At 46.6% G+C, this 17759-nt stretch overlaps 1 protein-coding gene across 1 annotated transcript; it reads left to right on the top strand.

Annotated features, from left to right (window-relative positions):
• The first annotated feature begins 3095 nt into the window (after nucleotides 1-3095).
• Nucleotides 3096-17471, top strand: SNX11 (sorting nexin 11). Its single transcript, XM_049780978.1, has 9 exons — nucleotides 3096-3290; nucleotides 8092-8151; nucleotides 8963-9032; nucleotides 9287-9341; nucleotides 10307-10393; nucleotides 10686-10786; nucleotides 14493-14588; nucleotides 14818-15030; nucleotides 16651-17471. The coding sequence occupies exons 4-9, from the start codon at nucleotides 9300-9302 to the stop codon at nucleotides 16916-16918; spliced, it is 807 nt and encodes a 268-aa protein (XP_049636935.1). The 5' UTR covers nucleotides 3096-3290; nucleotides 8092-8151; nucleotides 8963-9032; nucleotides 9287-9299; the 3' UTR covers nucleotides 16919-17471.
• Nucleotides 17472-17759: the final 288 nt, after the last annotated feature.

The following is a 17759-nucleotide window of genomic DNA, read 5'->3' as shown; positions in this document are numbered from 1 at the left end:
CCTTCTGCTAGTGCTTTAATAAGTTAATAGATGATTCAATAATTTTCAAAAATATACTTTCTACTGAATTTTTTGTTTTGTTTTTGGGCTACACCCAGTGACACTCGGGTTACTCCTGGATATGCGCTCAGAAATCGCTCCTGGTTTGGGGGATCATATGGGATGCCGGGAATCGAACCGTGGTCTGTCCTAGGTTAGCGTGTGTAAGGCAAATGCCCTACCACTTGTACCACTGTTCTGGCCCCTTCCTACTGAATTTATTTTCTTTCCTTTCTCTTCCATCTCTTTAGCTTTTTTTTTTTCTATTTTTGTTTGTTTGTTTGTTTGTTTTTGGTCTACACCCAGTGATGCTCAGGGATTACTCCTGGCTATGCGCTCAGAAATAACTCCTGGCTTGGGGCTGGAGTGGTGGTGTCCGTCCTAGGCTAGCGCTTGCAAGGCAGATGCCTTACTGCTTGCACCACTGATCCGGCCTCGTCTTTCTATTTTTTTTTTTTTGCAGGGGTGGGTCACACCTAGCAGCTCTCAGGGCCCACTCTTAGCTCTATGCTCAGAAATCGCTCCTGGCAGGCTCAGGGAAACATATGGGATGCTGGGATTCAACCCACCATCCTTCTGCATGCAAAACACCCTACCTCCATACTATCTCTCTGGCCCCTCCTTTTTCCTATTTTCTTTTAATAACTTTGCTTTTGGTCATCTTGAAACAAATGTATTATGATCAGTTATATCAACTATGTGATGCATTTTTAAAATAAATTTAATAAAAAATAAAACAAGCTGGAGAGGTATATCGATGGTTAAGTCATTTTTTATGCATGTAGACAGGCCCCAGATTCCATATGTGGCCCACTAGCACTGCCAGGCATCTTCATGGGTGACCTCTAAGTAGCCTCTGAACACCATGGGCTATGTTTCCAAAAATAAATAATTAATAAAATTTAGATGTGTCCAAGAACAGATTTCCTTTAAAACTGTTTCATAGTGAGGAAAGCTGCTGAAGTTCTCTATTATGCTTTCTAATATTGTGGTGTTTTTTTTCGGGCCACACCCGTTTGATGCTCAGTGGTTACTCCTGGCTAAGGGCTCAGAAATTGCCCCTGCCGGAGAGATAGCACAGCGGCGTTTGCCTTGCAAGCAGCCAATCCAGGACCAAAGGTGGTTGGTTCGAATCCCGGTGTCCCATATGGTCCCCCGTGCCTGCCAGGAGCTATTTCTGAGCAGACCGCCAGGAGTAACCCCTGAGCACTGCCGGGTGTGGCCCCCCCCCCAAAAAAAAAAAAAGAAATTGCCCCTGGCTTGGGGGGACCATATGGCACGGCAGGGGGAATCGAACCGAGGTCGCAATCTTTCCTTGGCTAGCGCTTGCAAGGCAGACACCTTACTTCTAGCGCCACCTCGCCGGCCCCAATATTGTGGCTTTATGAATATTAGGTGAGTAGATAAAGAAAATATGGTACATCTCTCAGTAGAATACCATGCAGCCATTAGGAAAAAATGAAGTAATGAAATTTGCTTATACACGGATAGAAATAAGAGAGTATTATGTTGCGTGAAATGAGTCAGAGGGACAAACATAGAAAGGTCGTAATCATTTGTGGGATATTAAAAAACACATTATGGGAGCTGGAATGATAGCACATCTGTAGTGTATTTGCCTTGCACGCTGCCACTGCCAACCAGGATGGACCAGGTTCAATCCCCTGCATTCGATATGGTCCCCTGAGCCTGTCAAGGGCTATTTCTGAGTGCAGAGCCAGGAGTAACCCCTGAGTGTCTCTGGGTGTGGCCCCAAAACCAAAAAATAAAGTAAAATAAAACAAGCTGTTAAGGAGCTGGAGATGTATACAGATGGTTAAGGCATTTCCCATGCATGTAGCCAGGCCCCTGGTTCCATATGTGGCCCACAAGCACTGCCAGGCATCTTCAGGGGTGACTTCTAAGTAGGTCTAAAAATTAAATAAAACAAAACTTAGATGTGCCCAAGAACAGATGAGTGGATAAAGAAAATCTGATATATCTATGTGGTAGAATACCATGCAGCCATTAGGAAAAATGAAGTCATGAAATTTGCTCATACACAGATAGATAGATATGGAGAGAGTATTATGCTGAGTGAAATGAGTCAGAGGGACAAACATAAAAGGATCACAATCATTTGTGGGATATTACAAAACACAGTATAGTAATAATACCCAACAATATAAACATGGGTCAGGAGGAAGCTTGCCACAAAGGCAACTAAGAGAGAGAAGGGACGACTATGACAATGATAGAAATGATCACTCTGGACAAGAACTGAAGGAGGTAAAAGTGATATCCATATTACACTTTCAGTAACAGTATTGCCAACCACCCTGCTTATAAGGAAAATAAAAGAGAAGGAGAGAGAGAGAGAAATGTTTGGCATAGAGGCAGGCTGGAGGTGGGTAGGGAGGAAAATGGAACATTGGTAGTGGTGGTGGTGGAAAAAATGTATGCTGGTAAAAATGATGGGTGTTGAAACATGGTAAGATCGAAACTCGAGAATGATGAAAACTTGCTAACTGTGTCTCTCACGGGGATTCCATATTTTAAAAAAATGAAAAGAAATTTAAAAAAACAAGTTGATCTCCCTAAGTCATAGATTTGTCTTTCTTGTTGGGCTACGCGATTTCCTTTGAGATGATTTCCTAATGAAGAGAGCTGCTCAAGTTCTGGGTTCTGCTTTCCTCTCTAAACACGGTGGTTTTAAGAATCTGAGATAGCTTTGCAGGAAAACTGCAAGGACCCGCGTTCAAACAGGGAGGGACTCGGTGGGGGAATTTCCGAGTCGTCTGTTCTTTGACACTTGGTGTCCGCCCCCAGGGGAAAATGCAAATAACAGCGACGATTTCACCCCATCGTCCCGCCCACATAGCTCCACCTCCACGCGCTTGTAGATTTCCTTAGCCTCTGATTGGCTAGCCCGACAACGGTGGGCGGGACCTGGCCCTGGATTGGACGCCGGAGCCCATTCACCAGCTTCTGCCCCAGCTCCAGCGACCTCCCTGGTTCGCAGTGAGTTTTAAAGGGAATCCTGATTCCCAGCCTGGAGAGCCTGGGACTGGCGGAGCAGGATCAGCCTCTAAGAGCGACGATTTGCAGGGGTGGGGCTTCTCGGGTCCCTAGGATTGGCCTTTCAGGGAGGCATTTTCCAACGTCACCGGGAAACCGGCTACTCACCCGGAAGTAGAAGCCCCATAGAAATCTCAATTTTGGGGGCGCTGGCGGTGTCGCGTTTGTCAGTGAGTGGGGTGCTCGACTCTCAGGTGAGGGGGCTCCAGGGAGTGGGTGCTAACCTCACATCTGGGCCTTGGACTTGGGTGTCAGTCAGTACTGGCGCTCCGGATGGGGGAACACATCAAAACATCCTAGGCTTGAGCTCTTGGGGGGGTTCCGAGCTCTTGACAGGTTCTTGATCGTTCGGAAATTTGGCTTTTATGTTTATTTTTCAATATAAAGCATTTTTCTCCTTCGTCCCCGAGGCGTCCTAGTTAAAGGAAGCGAAGGTCCTTGTGGTGTTTTTGCTGCTACCTTGTTGACAATAGAAAGGGAGTGGCCGCAGATTTTGGGGGGATGTTTACCCAAGTTGGAGATCGTGGGGACCTGGGAGGCTGATGCTAGACTGTGATCGTTTTTTTGTGACTTACTCTACAAGTGGAAGGAGGAGCCAGTTAAACAAGCTTGGACCAAAAGAGGGAGCGTGCTGTCTGGTTAAGTAGACAGGTTGGTTTGACAAGGGATTTTCCCTTCCACTCGAGGGAACCGAGGATGAAGCCTTCTGATTTACGATCTGGGGCTTAGGAATGGGCCAGAAGGAATGGGAGGCGCTGGAGAGATAGTATTGCAGGGAAAGAGCTTGCTTGCACCCAGTCCACCCAGGTTCGATCCCCCCACACCACATAGGATTCCCTGAGACCTGTCTAGAGCTCAGGAGTGAACCCCGAGCGCAGAGTGCTGACTGTGACCCCAAACCAAAAAAAGAGACAGTGATGAGGCATAGTAGCTTCAGATTTCTTTATCTACTATTTGTTGGATTGCAGTGCTAGGGATTGAGCCCAGGATCTTACACAGGCAAGGTATGCTTACTATTTCCTTCATTTTTATTTTTATGTTTTGCTTGTGTATTGGGCCACACCCAGTGGTGCTCAGGGCTTATTCCTGACTTTGTGCTCAGGGATCACTCCTGACAGGTTAGTGTTGTGGGGATATAAGACCCAGAGGTGGAACAGAGTGATAGTACAGCGGGTAGGGTGGGTGTTTGCGTTGCATGGAGTCAACGTAGGTTTGATCCCTAGCAATCCATATGGTTCCCTCAAGCACCGCCAGGAGTAATTCCCTGGGCATCACCAAAAGTGGCCCCAAAACTAAAAATCAAACCAAACATAAAACCCCATATGAGACCCTGGGATTGAATTCTAAGAGTCAACGTTTATATATTAGTTCCAGAGGGATTTTGTTTTGTATTTCTGCAGCTCCAACCCAGGGGCGCACACATGTTAAGGCAACTGTTATAGGGTTGAATCACTTTTCTGGATTTTACTTCCTCCAAGAGTTTATTTTAGTAATGGAACACATCCAGCAGTGCTTAGGGGTTACTGGGTGGTGCTAGGATTTCCCCTGGTGGTGCTAGGGCCTGGATGGGGAGGAGTGAGGAGGAAAAGCAAAGCTGGGTATTGAATCCAGGGGAATTTCACAATACAAAGCCTGTGTGTTAGCTCTTTGAGCCATTTGCCAAGCTCCTTACTTCCATATTTTTTATTATTTTTTTGGTTTTGGGGCCACACCCAACTCTGCTCAGTGTTTACTTCTGGCTCTGTGCTCAAGACACAGAACCATATGGGGTGTTGGGACTCGAACCTAGATTGCCTATGTGCAAGGCAAGTGTCCTACCTGCTGTATTATCTCTCTGACTCCTTCTAGAAGTTTTTTTTTGTTTGTTTGTTTGTTTGGGAAGGGGCATACCCGTTGATGCTCAGGGATTACTCCTGACTCTGAGCTCCTGGCTTGGTGGACCATATGGGACTCTGGGGATCAAACCCAGTTCTATCCTGGGGGCAAATGGTCTCCTGCTGTGCTACCACTCCAGGAGCGATAAAGGAAAGGTTTCCTTTTTTTTAATTTTTAAAAATTTAAATATCATGTTTACAAGGTTGATCATGCTATAGTTTTTTCCCTACAGATAAAAGTTGTTCATGATTGAGTTACAGTCATACAGTGAACAACAACCAGTGTGCATTTCCTGCCACCATTGTCAACCATCCTCTTGATGCTCTCTTCCTAAGGAAAGTTTTCACAGAAAACTTTTTTTTGTGTGTGTGTGTGTGTGTGTGTGTGTGTGTGTGTGTGTGTGTGTGTGGTGGTGGTGGGGTGTTGTTGGGTCACACCCATCAATGCTCAGGGATTACTCCTGGCTCTGTATTATTCTGTAATTATTCCTGGTGGTACTCAGGGGATCACATGGAATGCATGCAAGGCAAGTGCCCTATCCATTGTAAAAAAAGACACAGTGTCTTTTGGGGGTGGAATCTGGGGAGGGAACATTTGGCAGTGTTTAGAGCTTACTCCTGGCTCTGAGCTCAGGGATCATTCATGGTGGGGTTCAGTGGACTATGTATGATACCAGGAAATAAACCTAGGTGTAAGGCAACTGTTCTGCCTGCTGTTCTCTCTCTCTCTCTCTCTCTCTCTCTCTCTCTCTCTCTCTCTCTCTCTCTCTTTCTCTCTCTCTCTCTCACTTTCTCTCCCCCACCCTCTCAGTGTCTTTATTTATTTATTTATTTATTTATTTTATTTTATTTTTTTTTTTTTGGTTTTTGGGCCACACCCAGCTGTGCTCAGGGGTTACTCCTGGCTGTCTGCTCAGAAATAGCTCCTGGCAGGCACGGGGGACCATATGGGACACCGGGATTTGAACCAACCACCTTTGGTCCTGGATCGGCTGCTTGCAAGGCAAACGCCGCTGTGCTATCTCTCCGGGCCCTATTTATTTATTTATTTATTTATTTAATTTTTTTTTTTTTGGGTTTTGAGCCATACTCAGCAGTGCTCAGGGGTTACTCCTGGCTCTGCGCTCAAGAATCACTCTTGGCAGTTTTGAAGGACCATATGGGATGACAGGAATTGTACCCAAGTTGGTCACATGCAAGCATCCTACCTGCTATGATATTGCTCCATCCTCTCCCAGTTAGTATCTTTTAATTTAGATTTAAGATCAGCATCCTAGGGGTCTGGAGACTTTTTAAAATTTAATGTATTAGTATTTGTTTCTAAGTGGTATTAGCTCTAAAGCAGAAAAAAATTGTGCTTGGATGTGGTCCAGGGTTTTATAACCAAAAACTCTTCTTGAGCCCAATATAATGATAGCTATTATAATTACTAAATTTTAAGTTTCAATCCTTTCAAGGTACAGGAGGTAAATGAGTCCCTCTGAGTGTATAACTAATGATACACGTATTATATAGTGATATAATAATATATTGTATAATGGTTTTTTGTTTGTTTCTGAGCCACATCCAGCAGAGCCAAGGTGTTATTCCTGGTTCTGCACTCAGGAATCACTCTTGGCTGTGCTCAGGGATTGAGCCATAATGGGATGCCCAGGATTGAACCCAAATCGGCCACTTGCAAGGCAAGCATCCTAGATGCTGTGCTATTGCTTTGGTCTTATTATGTTTTATATAATTTTATAATATGTAATAACTTACTATTATTTTATCATCATCTCTCTTGTCCTGGTTTTGTAAAAAATACTTTAGAATAACTCTCCCTAAAACTCAACTATTAATACGTTGAATTAAAATATTCTTTAAGGGCCCGGAGAGATAGCACAGCGGTGTTTGCCTTGCAAGCAGCCGATCCAGGACCAAAGGTGGTTGGTTCGAGTCCCGGTGTCCCATATGGCCCCCGTGCCTGCCAGGAGCTATTTCTGAGCACACAGCCAGGAGTAACCCCTGAGCATCGCCGGGTGTGGCCCAAAAACCAAAAAAACAAACAAAAAAATATTCTTTAAATAAAATATATAGAAAGGAGAATATTTAACTTTCCAACTTCTATGTGGGCAGTTTTTTTGGGAGCGGGATCACACCTGATAGTGCTCAGGGGTTACTCTTGGCTCTAAGCTCTAATATCGCTCCTGGCAGGCTGGGGGGACCATATGGGATGCCTGGATTTGAACCACTGTCTGTCTGATTGGAACCACCATCCTTCTGCTTGCAAGGTAAATGCCTTACCTCCAGGCTATCTCTCTGGCCCATGGGCAGTTTTTTATTTTTATTTTTTTTAACAATTGCCCGAAATAGAAGAATGAGAAAAGACTTGGGGGGGGGGAAGGGTGTTTTTAAGTCTTATCTGGCTGTACTAAAGCTTTTGTTCAAGAATCATTCCTGAAGGGCATCAGGGAATCCTTTGAGATGCCAGGGTTAGCTGCATCTCAAGTCAAACATCTTATCTCCTGTACATTTCTCTGGGCTTTGTATTAGTTTTTTAAAAATCTGCAGCTAATTGTTCACAGTGAGTCAGCCTGTTCTTTTTCAGTCACAGCTGTTTAGACTGCCTATATTCTGGATGTTATGCCTGGGTTATTGTGGAACTGGAATTTCCTGCCTTTCCTTTTAGCTCAAGACCCTTTTGTGATCAGTGGTAACAGTATCAGATGAAAAATCAGATTGTCAGCAAGAAGACCGCTTCAGATTGTACTGTAACCATAAAACCTTGGGTTTGCTCTACCCTGCAGCCCCATTTTTGTCATCTTGCATGCAGCTTTTGTCTCTCTGTGCTCTGTCTCTGTGTGGAGCGACCTTCTGGTATACTGGAAAGAATTACAGAAGCTGTTGGCTCTGCTAATTTCGTGGTGTAAATGAGTTTCCCTTCTCTCTTGAACCGTTAGCCTTTGTTTGCAAAACATAAAATAGAGGGGAATGCATTACAGCCTTTCCTAATGGTGAGGCAGAACTAATAAGAGAATGTGTTTAAAATTAATTGTGAGACTGTAAAAAATTAGTGGGTGTGTGAATAGGCATGGTGGGGCGGGGGGAGTGGGAGAGCTTAGAGATAGTCTTGTTTTCCCAGGAGCCATCCCGGATCATTTGTTGGCAGTACATATTGGCTGAAGTCAGTTTTCATTTCAAGGTAAATTGGAAAGGGAAATTAAACCTTATTGTTCCGCTCTTAAGAGAGGAGAAGGGGGTGGAGGTGGCCGCCAGGGTGGATGTTGCTGGAGTGGTTCTAGGAGTAACAAGATTAGTGCTGTATTTTAACAGAAGGTGACATCATGGGCCCCTTTGGACTTGAGTAACCCTGTGCTGCGGGCTTCATGGGCCCCTTGTTGAAATGGGCGATGTCGCTTGCACATGTAAACTGCCACATTGGGGGAAATCAGGGCTTAGGCTTTAATGAATCTTTACAAAGGAGCAGAAAATATCCTGAGTCGACCTGTGAAGCTATGGGGTACTTGGGCAGGGGTACAGACCGGATGGGATGTTGAGAGAGGAAATGATTAGCACCATTGGCTCAGGCTCTGAAGAGTGGGTTTGATAAGGGAAAGGCTGGACCTGGGCAATCCACTCTGGTGCTGTGAAGTGCTGCAGCTCTAGAAATCTCGGGGGGTGGGGGTTAGGATGGAGGTGGGGGTGAATGCTTAGCCAAAGACAGACATAAGAGCATTGGGGTTTGTGGGGGGCTTAGCTGTATCTTGTTAGCCAGGAGGGGGCGATGTTAGATTTGCTTGCAAAGCTGTGCTCTGGACCCACAGGACAGTAGGAATGTTTTTGTTTGTTTTGGGGGCCACATCAGGCGATGCTCAGGACTTACTCCTGGCTCTGTGCACAGGAATCACTCCAGGGGGGACTCTGGGGGACCATATGGGATGCCAGGGATCGATCCTAGGTAGGCTGGGTGCAAGGCAAGTGCCTTACCTTCTGTCTTATCTTTCCCACCCCAGATAATGTGTTTCTAATTGACCTGTTCTGGCTACTTGAGACAGACACTGCACTGAAACCAAAAGACTTCGGGTAATGTTGACTTTGAATTAAGGGTCCGGGCTTGAATGGGTCTAAGAAAGGAGGAAAACCCCTAGATTTTTTGCTTGACCCTGATCGAATGTGGAGTGTCTGCTTCTTCAGTTTTACACAAGAACAAAGGAAGTTGCTTGGTTTTCCCAGGGCTTGGGGGTATTGATTCAACGTTTTCAGGGGTTTGCTGGTAGAGTTTTCAGAGGGAAAACTTGCTAATCATAACTGTTGCTGTGTCCTCTGTTCCTCATTAGATGTGTTCTTCTAATGGGCCTTCAGTATAGGATGTTGGAGAACCAAGAACAGGAGGTAAGAGTGTGAGCAAGTGTTTGCAAATCACAGCCTGTAGATGCAAATCACTGGAGTAAGGTACTTGCCTTGCATGCAGCTGACCCTGGTTTGATCTCCATCACCTCCAGGAGTGACCCTAAGCACAGAGCCAGGAGTAAGCCCTGTACCTAACCACAGAGAAGAAAGAAAGAGAGAGAGAGAGAGAGAGAGAGAGAGAGAGAGAGAGAGAGAGAGAGAGAGAGAGAGAGAGAGAGAGAGAGAAGGGAGGGATGGAAATCAATGCTCAGTGGCAGTCTTTGGACAGTAATATCTTGGTGTCTGTTTTGTGTGTGTGTGTGTGTGTGTGTGTGTGTGTGTGTGTGTGTTTGTGCCACACCAGCAGTATTTGGGGGTTAATGGCTCTCTGCTCAGAAATCACTCCTGGTGGGCTCAGGGAACCATATGGGATACCAGGGATTGAACCCAGCCATCCTCATGCAAGAGAAACACCTTACCCATTGTGCTATTGCTCTGGCCAGTAATAAGTATATTGGTGTTTAAATGAACTCAAAGGCCTCACTAGGAATTAAGTTCCATTTTGGCTAACTTCTCTTTGTGGGAATGTACTAGAATGTGAGCTTCCTGAGGGCAAAGATTCTGGTCTCTTTTCATGTCTTACTCCCAGTGCCTGATACCTAGAAGGGGTTAATACATATTTATTGGGGCTGGAGAGACAGTTTAACAGCCTGAACACATGCTTTGCTGTAAGAAATCTGGGGTCTAGGGAGGAGTAACCCTGGGGCACAGGATGGAACATAGTCTCCAGTACCTTTGAGTGTGATTCCCTCACTCCAATATTTTTTTCTGTTGTTATTTGAGTTCACTGAATGAATAAACAAATGAATTAGTTTTAGTGTGGAAAATCTGACAACCCTTATTGTCAGAGCTGCCTCTCTTTGTGACTGAGCTGAAGCTGAAGCTCAAGAGGTTTTTCCTAATTTCAGGAGGTGATTACTGTACGAGTCCAGGACCCCCGTGTGCAGAATGAGGGCTCCTGGAATTCTTATGTGGACTATAAGATATTCCTTCACGTAAGTATACAAAGCATCTTTATCGGGGTCAACTCTCCTGAGCTGAGGCAGGACTTGTTTGTAGATAAGTTAACAGGCTCAGGACAGAAAGGAAAAGAAAAGAGAGAGGAAAGAACTCTTGGGGTATGCCTGAGAGTTGCTTTCAGAGTGTCAACTTCTTTCTTTCTCTACTTGGAGCTTCTGATTAAGACTGGGGCCTGGAAGTTTAGGTCCTCAGTGAGTGTGATGCAAGAAGTTTATATGAACTTGACCTTTTTTGCCCTTAAGCCTTTTCCTGTACTCCTTCCTGCAGACCAATAGCAAAGCCTTCACGGCCAAGACTTCTTGTGTGCGTCGCCGCTACCGGGAGTTCGTGTGGTTGAGAAAGCAGCTGCAGAGAAATTCTGGACTCGTGTGAGTTTGCTCTTGCTTCCTTCTTGGCTCTGAGAGGGGCTTTTGTTTTATTTTATTTATTGAAAAAAATTTGTTCTTGGGGACGGAGAGATAGCACAGAGGTAAGGCGTTTGCCTTAGATGCCGAAGGACGGTGCTTCGAATCCCAGCAGCCCGTATGGTCCCCCGAGCCTGCCAGGAACTATTTCTGAGAATAGAGCCAGGAGTGACCCTTGAGCGCTGCCGGGTATGACCCAAAAACCAAAAAAAAAAAAAAAATGTTCTTGTTTTTGGGCCAAACCTGGTGGTTTACTTCTGGCTCTGCACTCGGGGATCACTCCTGGTAGGTTCAGGGGACCTATATAGGATACCAGTGGTGCTCAGAGATTTATTTCTGGCTCTGTACTCAGGAATCATTCCTGGTGGGCTCAAGGGACCATATGGGGTATTGAGGATCAAACTAGTGTAGGCTGTGCTCAAGGCATGCAAGTGCCTTACCTGCTGTACTACCACTCTGCCTGAAAGGGGCTTTTTATTTTTATTTGGAGGAGGCTTCTTTTGGGAGGACACACCCAGCAGTGCTCAGGGGATATTCCTGGCTGTATGCTCATAAATTACTCCTGGCAGGCTAGGGGGACCATATGGGATGCCAGGAATCGAACGAAGCTTCGTATGGCTTAGCTGTGTGCAAGGCAAATGTCCTACTGCTATGCTATTGCTCTGGCTCCTTTTTTGGGGGGGGGGGTCACACTTGGTGACCGGTGGCATTTAGGTATTACTTCTGGTTCTTCACTCAGAAATTGCTTCTGTCAGGCTTGGGGGACCATATGGGATGCCAGGGATCGAACCAGGTCCACTCTGGGTTGGCCACATGTAGGGCAAACGTATTACTGCTGTGCTATTACTCTGGCCCCAAGAGAGGGGCTTTTTAGATGATTTTTGGGGAACGGGAGTTTGCAATGAAGAAAACCAGGCAATATGTCAGACACTTAGATAAATAAGATGTTTTCAGATCATTAAGAAAAAAAAAAGAGGGCCCGGAGAGATAGCACAGCGGTGTTTGCCTTGCAAGCAGCCGATCCAGGACCAAAGGTGGTTGGTTCGAATCCCAGTGTCCCATATGGTCCCCCGTGCCTGCCAGGAGCTATTTCTGAGCAGACAGCCAGGAGTAACCCCTGAGCACCGCCGGGTGTGGCCCAAAAAAAAACCCCCCCCCCAAAAAAAAAAAGAAAGAAAAAAAAAAGAAGGGCCCGGGGAGATAGCATAGCGGCATTTGCCTTGCAAGCAGCCGATCCAGGACCAAAGGTGGTTGGTTCGAATCCCAGTGTCCCATATGGTCCCCCGTGCCTGCCAGGAGCTATTTCTGAACAGACAGCCAGGAGTAACCCCTGAGCACCGCTGGGTGTGGCCCAAAAACAAAAAAACAAAAAAAAAACAAAAAAAAACAAAAAAAAAAAAAGAAGAGCTGACTGGGCTGGCTTAAGTGGCTAGAGCACATGCTTTGCATGCAGGAGCTCAAGTTAGAGGCCCAGCACCATAAGGTCCCCTGAGCATTGCTAGAAGTTACCTCCTAACCCCTGGGCTTGGAGTTGCCACTGAGCACAGTGAGTAGACATCAGGGAATCTCATTGTGTGCTAGAGGTTGCTCTCAGTGGCGCCAGGAATTGAGCTGGGGTTGGTACATGTAGGTATAAATAATGTCTTCACCCTGTACTAGTCTAAACAAATGTGCTACTAACATCTCAGATGTGCTTTCTATTAGTTACTCCCAATTTTTAGCTTCTAAATTAATTTCACAGGTGGTATCCCTGTCCATTTGCTAGGTTAAAATTGTGATTAGGTTGGGGGGATAGCCTGATGTTTAGGGATGCATACAAAGCATACAAATGTGCAGGCACTAGCATAGCTCTTCGACCTCTAGCCCTAGTATTAAGGCTCCCAGCTTTGTTCTCTGTTTATCAGTGGGAGTGGCCCCTGGCTCCTGAACACCTCTTGGGAGGCCATTAACCAGAATTATGGTCTTTTTTTTTTTCTCCCTGGAAAGAGCACAGAGCCCCTTTCCAGAGACATAACAGATGGAGCCTTAGGAAAAGTAGTGCTGTTCACTTGTCACCTCCACCCTATATGAGTTTTGGTTCCATTGCAAAAGTCACCATGTGATCCACAGACTGCTTCATGGTGACAGAACCAGTTACTGTGGGAGTGATGAGTCCAGTCATGAGTCATAAATCATGACCATGACCTAGTCGTGGGTCTTAAGTCAGTGGGAACTTCCTCTGACAATCCTGCAGCTTCTATTCTTTTCTGTTGCTTTTGAAGGTGGTTTTGGGGTTGTTTGTTTTTTTGTTTGTTTTGGTTTTTGGACCACACCTGGTGATGCTCAGGGGTTACTCCTGGCTATGCGCTCAGAAATCACTCCTGGCTTGGAGGACCATATGGGACACTGGGGATCAAACCACGGTTCTTACTAGGCTAATGTGGGCAAGGCAGACACACCTTATCGCTTGCACCACTGCACCGGCCACCTTTTTTTGTTGTTGTTGTTGTTGTTTGTTTGTTTTTTTGTTTGGGGGTTACACCTGGAGGCAGGAATCAATCCTTGCCTCTGAGCTCAGAAATCACTCCTGGCAGGCTCCACAGACCATATGGCATACTGGGGATGGAACCCAGGCCGGCTGCATACATAGCAAATGTCTACCCTGTTGTGCTATAGCGCAGGCCCATTTTTTTGTTTGCTTTTGTTTTTTTTTGTTTTGTTTTTTTTGGTTTTTGGGCCACATCCGGTAATGCTCAGGGGTTACTCCTGGCTATGTGCTCAGAAGTTGCTCCTGGCTTGGGGGACCATATGGGACACCGGGGGATCGAACGGTGGTCCATCCAAGGCTAGCGCAGGCAAGGCAGGCACCTTACCTTTAGCGCCACCGCCCGGCCCTTGCTTTTGTTTTTTAAGCACTGTGTTGCGTAGCTGCATAAGAGTGACAAGGGTTGTTGAAAGAGTTTGAGGTGAACTTGCTATAACTCAAACGTGTGACCCCTGGAACTGGAGCCAGTATCTAGTTAACATCGACTCAGTGATCTCTGTGTCTCAGTGCCTGAGTGCTTTCCGTTCTGAAGAAAAACTGATGTTGGGAGTGGGTTTGCTGACAGTGGAATATGTCAGTGTGGTTTGTAAGTCATCTACTTGCTTACAGTTGTAAGTTGTAAGTTGCTTACAACTGTAAGCAAGTAGATGACTGTAAGCAAGTAGGTGACTGGCTGTTACACTAGGACATTTATGGAACTTCTCTAATTCTATTTCCTTACTACTAAAATGGGAACACCACTGACATATTTTTGGGGGCCACACCCAGCGGTGCTCAGGGGTCACTCCTGTTCTGCACTCAGAAGTCACTCCTGGCAGGTGTGGAGGACCACATGAGATACTGGAGATCGAACCCAGGTCAGCCACATGCAAAGCATATACTCTAAACGCTGTGCTATTGCTCTGGGCCCCATTTTGTTATGGGTTTCTGGGAGAAGGTGAAATGAGGTCAGTCCAGGGCCTGGTAGTGTATATGAAACTTTTAGTCTAAGTGAGGTGCACTTTTCTTCCCTTCTTCTCCCTGTCTTACTAAAAGCTGTTTGTATTCATTTGTGCCTCATTTCAGGGAGTTGCCATGATCAGGAAGTGTAATGACTGTCTGGCTTTGGTCACACTTACCTGAGTTGATACTTTTGTAACTCTACAGGCCTGTACCTGAACTTCCGGGAAAATCAGCTTTCTTTGGCAGCTCAGATGAGTTCATTGAGAAGCGACGACAAGGCCTGCAGCACTTCCTCGAAAAGTTAGTGGATGGGGAAGGCTCAAGCTGGTTGCTGGGTATTGGGGTGAGTGGGGAACATCAGATGCCAGGCAGGATGGCTCCCGTTGACTGATGGCACATGTATGGTAGGAACCTTTCTTGAGCCCCCTATGCCTCTGCTTACTCAAGCCAGAAGTGCTTCAGAAGACAGGGCAGGGGAGAGTGGCTCCTCAGGGTGATATGCTTATTGTATGACTGTCGTTTGTCCCAGTGTCCTGCAGAGTGTGGTCCTCCTGTCTGACAGCCAGTTGCACCTCTTCCTGCAAAGCCAGCTCTCGGTGCCAGAGATAGAAGCCTGTGTCCAAGGCCGGGGCCCCATGACTGTTTCTGATGCTATTCTTCACTACGCTATGTCAAATTGTGGCTGGGTCCAGGAAGAGAGGCAGGGCTCTTCTCCGCTGGCCAAAGGAGATCAGCCTAAGAGGTAACTGTAGTTCTCTCCATTCTTTTAGGGAGGAAGGATTTGGTGGTGCTCTGGGGCTACTCCTGGCTCAATGCTCAGGGAACCACATGATGGTACCAACAATCTTCCTGGGGTTGGCTACATGTAAGGAAAGTGCCTTTCCTCCTGTGCCATCTTTCAGGTCCTGAAATTCTCTTTCCTTAGGCTCTAGGACCTGTGGTTACTGAATGGAATGGCAGGGTAGAAGGAAGGACCAAGGTCACCATATTGGGGAGCCTTTCAAAAGAGGACCGTTTCTCTTTTTTTTTTTTTGGTTTTTGGGCCACACCCGGTGACGCTCAGGGGTTACTCCTGGCTATGCACTCAGAAGTCGCTCATGGCTTGGGGGACCATATGGGAAACTGGGGGATCGAACCGAGGTCCATCCAAGGCTAGCGCAGGCAAGGCAGGCACCTTACCTCTAGCGCCACCGCCCGGCCCCATGGACCGTTTCTCTTGCCCTGAGCAGTGTTCGGGTGTGCTTACACACCCCTGGTGGCGAGAAATCAGTGGGAATCTAGAAACAAAAAGAGAGGCTTTTTTTAGCTGTTTGTTTTGTTTTTGATTCTCCATTTTTAAAATGACTTTATTGAGTTATAATTAACGTAACATAAAATTTTCTCTTTACAATTCACTGGTCTGGGGCTAGAGAGATAGCATAGCGATAGGGTGTTTACCTTGCACGAGGCTGACCTCGGACAGTCCTGAGTCCAATTCCTGGCATCCCATGTGTGTATGTCCCCCCAACCCCCAGCCTGCTGGGAGTGATTTCTGAGTGCAGAGCCAGGAGTAACCCCTGAGCGCCGCTGGGTATGGTTTCCCCCCCCCAAACAAGCAATTCACTGGTCTATTTACAAAGTTATGAAATGTATCACTGTAAATTTTAGAACATTTTCATTATCCAAAAAGAGAGCTAATATCTATCAACAGTGGCTCCATTTCCCACTTTTCTAGGTTCTAGGAACTTTGATCTGTTTTTGTACCTAAGTACCTTACCTTGCCTGGATTGTTACACATTTGGGGTGCTATAAAATGTGGTCTTTGAGACTTATTTAAGTGAGTTATCTACTACTTTGTTCCCCCCCATTTTTTGGTGGGAGGAATTTTGGGGCCATACCTGACAGTGCTTGCGGATTACTCTCTTTTTTTTTTTTTTTTTTTTTGTTTTTGTTTTTGGGCCACACCTGGCGGTGCTCAGGCGTTACTTCTGGCTGTCTGCTCAGAAATAGCTCCTGGCAGGCACGGGGGGACCATATGGGACACCGGGATTCGAACCAACCACCTTTGGTCCTGGATTGGCTGCTTGCAAGGCAAACGCCCCTGTGCTATCTCTCCGGGCCCTGCGGATTACTCTCATGCTCAGAGATTACTCTCAGCAGTGGTCAGGAATCATGCGGTACCAGGAGCTGAACTTGGGTCTCCTGGATACAAAGCATATGTTCAGCCCATTGAGCTTTCTCTCTAGTCCCTTCCTTCTTTACTTATGGCTAAGTAATATTGCATTTATATTGTACTGGTAGTCTGACCACCATTTATTCACTGGTGTTGATCATTAATTTTTATTTTTCTGTTCTTGTCCTTTTTCCCCTTTCCTATTTTCAGTTGCTGCTTTCCAAGATCAGGCAGAAAGGGCTCTCCCTCACCACCTCCAGAAGAAGAGAGGGACCAGTTCAAAGTCTGGGCTCCCGTTATCGACTCCGATGCACCTTCCTCGGAGGTTCCTCCTCTCCTGTCCCCTTCCTCAGTGAGCTGTGATTTTACAAGACCTGAAGAGGAAGCCTTGACTCCTCATTCTGTGAGGAGGGCTGCAATGGGGGACCATGCTGTGCCTTTGGACTCTGATCAGCTAGAGAAAGTTTTAGAAAAGTGAGCTTTGGTCTGAGCTTTTGGTTCTGCTCGGAGGTGGCTGCAGGAAGGGGCAGGCAAGCCAACTTGCCCAGGTGGAAGAAGGCATAAGACAGGGGCTGGGCAGGAAGGGCTGCTTCAGTGCTTACAGTAGCTGCTGCCTGGGTGGTGGCACAGAGGTCGGTGGTGACAGTCCTTGCAGCTTCCTGCACAGGACCAAACTTTGCTTGAGGGTGTCAAGGTAATCAGGTACTCTGGACATTGTTAGTTCTTAACAGAATTCCTCTCTGTTATCCTCCTGGGAACTGAGTCTCTTTAGGTGAGTGTTTGTGGGCCCTGGGTACCTTGCCTCAGGTGATTGTTTGTGGGGACCAGGATGCTATTTTGAATTCTGTCCCTAGGGAAGTCGGGGCCTATTTACTCGCATCAATATCTTGGTTTCTGGCTGCAGCCCTTGGAGCCTTCTGTTCCTGGGAGGCTGGCCTGTAGGGGTGGATAAATACTCTCCCACTTCCTCACTCTGCATGGGTGGATGCTCTGATTTTCTGTCCTGTGTTGGGCCTAAGAGCCACAGAGCAGCTCCAGGCCAACCCAAAAAGAGAAGCTTGGGTCCCTGAGAAGTGGCCTCCGCTGGAGGGCGTCCTTGGGGATGAAGCTGTCACTTCTGCTTCTCCAGTGGAGCTGTGACTGTTTTGCAGGGTTAGTCTGGCTCCTTTCTTTTTCCTCAGTAACAGCTCCCAGCCCTCAGGGCTTCAGCCATCCTGGTCCCTCTGCTGGGTGGCAGAGAAGCGTCTGTTCAGGCCAATGGGGCGCTAGGGCTTTGTTTCTGCCTGGAGAGAGGGCTCTGGGGATGGTGATGAGGAACA

The sequence above is a fragment of the Suncus etruscus genome, chromosome 1 (genome assembly GCF_024139225.1).
Source record: "Suncus etruscus isolate mSunEtr1 chromosome 1, mSunEtr1.pri.cur, whole genome shotgun sequence".
Taxonomy (NCBI): domain Eukaryota; kingdom Metazoa; phylum Chordata; class Mammalia; order Eulipotyphla; family Soricidae; genus Suncus; species Suncus etruscus.
This window is presented reverse-complemented; position numbering and strand designations above follow the sequence as displayed.

What these genes read in the sequence shown, in the direction of transcription:
- SNX11 (XM_049780978.1), top strand. Translation starts at nt 9,300, where the DNA reads ATGGGCCTTCAGTATAGGATGTTGGAGAACCAAGAACAGGAG. An exon ending in CAGAGAAATTCTGGACTCGT is followed by an intron (nt 10,787 to 14,492) that starts GTGAGTTTGCTC and finishes GTAACTCTACAG; the next exon opens with GCCTGTACCTGAACTTCCGG. An exon ending in CTGCAGCACTTCCTCGAAAA is followed by an intron (nt 14,589 to 14,817) that starts GTTAGTGGATGG and finishes CGTTTGTCCCAG; the next exon opens with TGTCCTGCAGAGTGTGGTCC.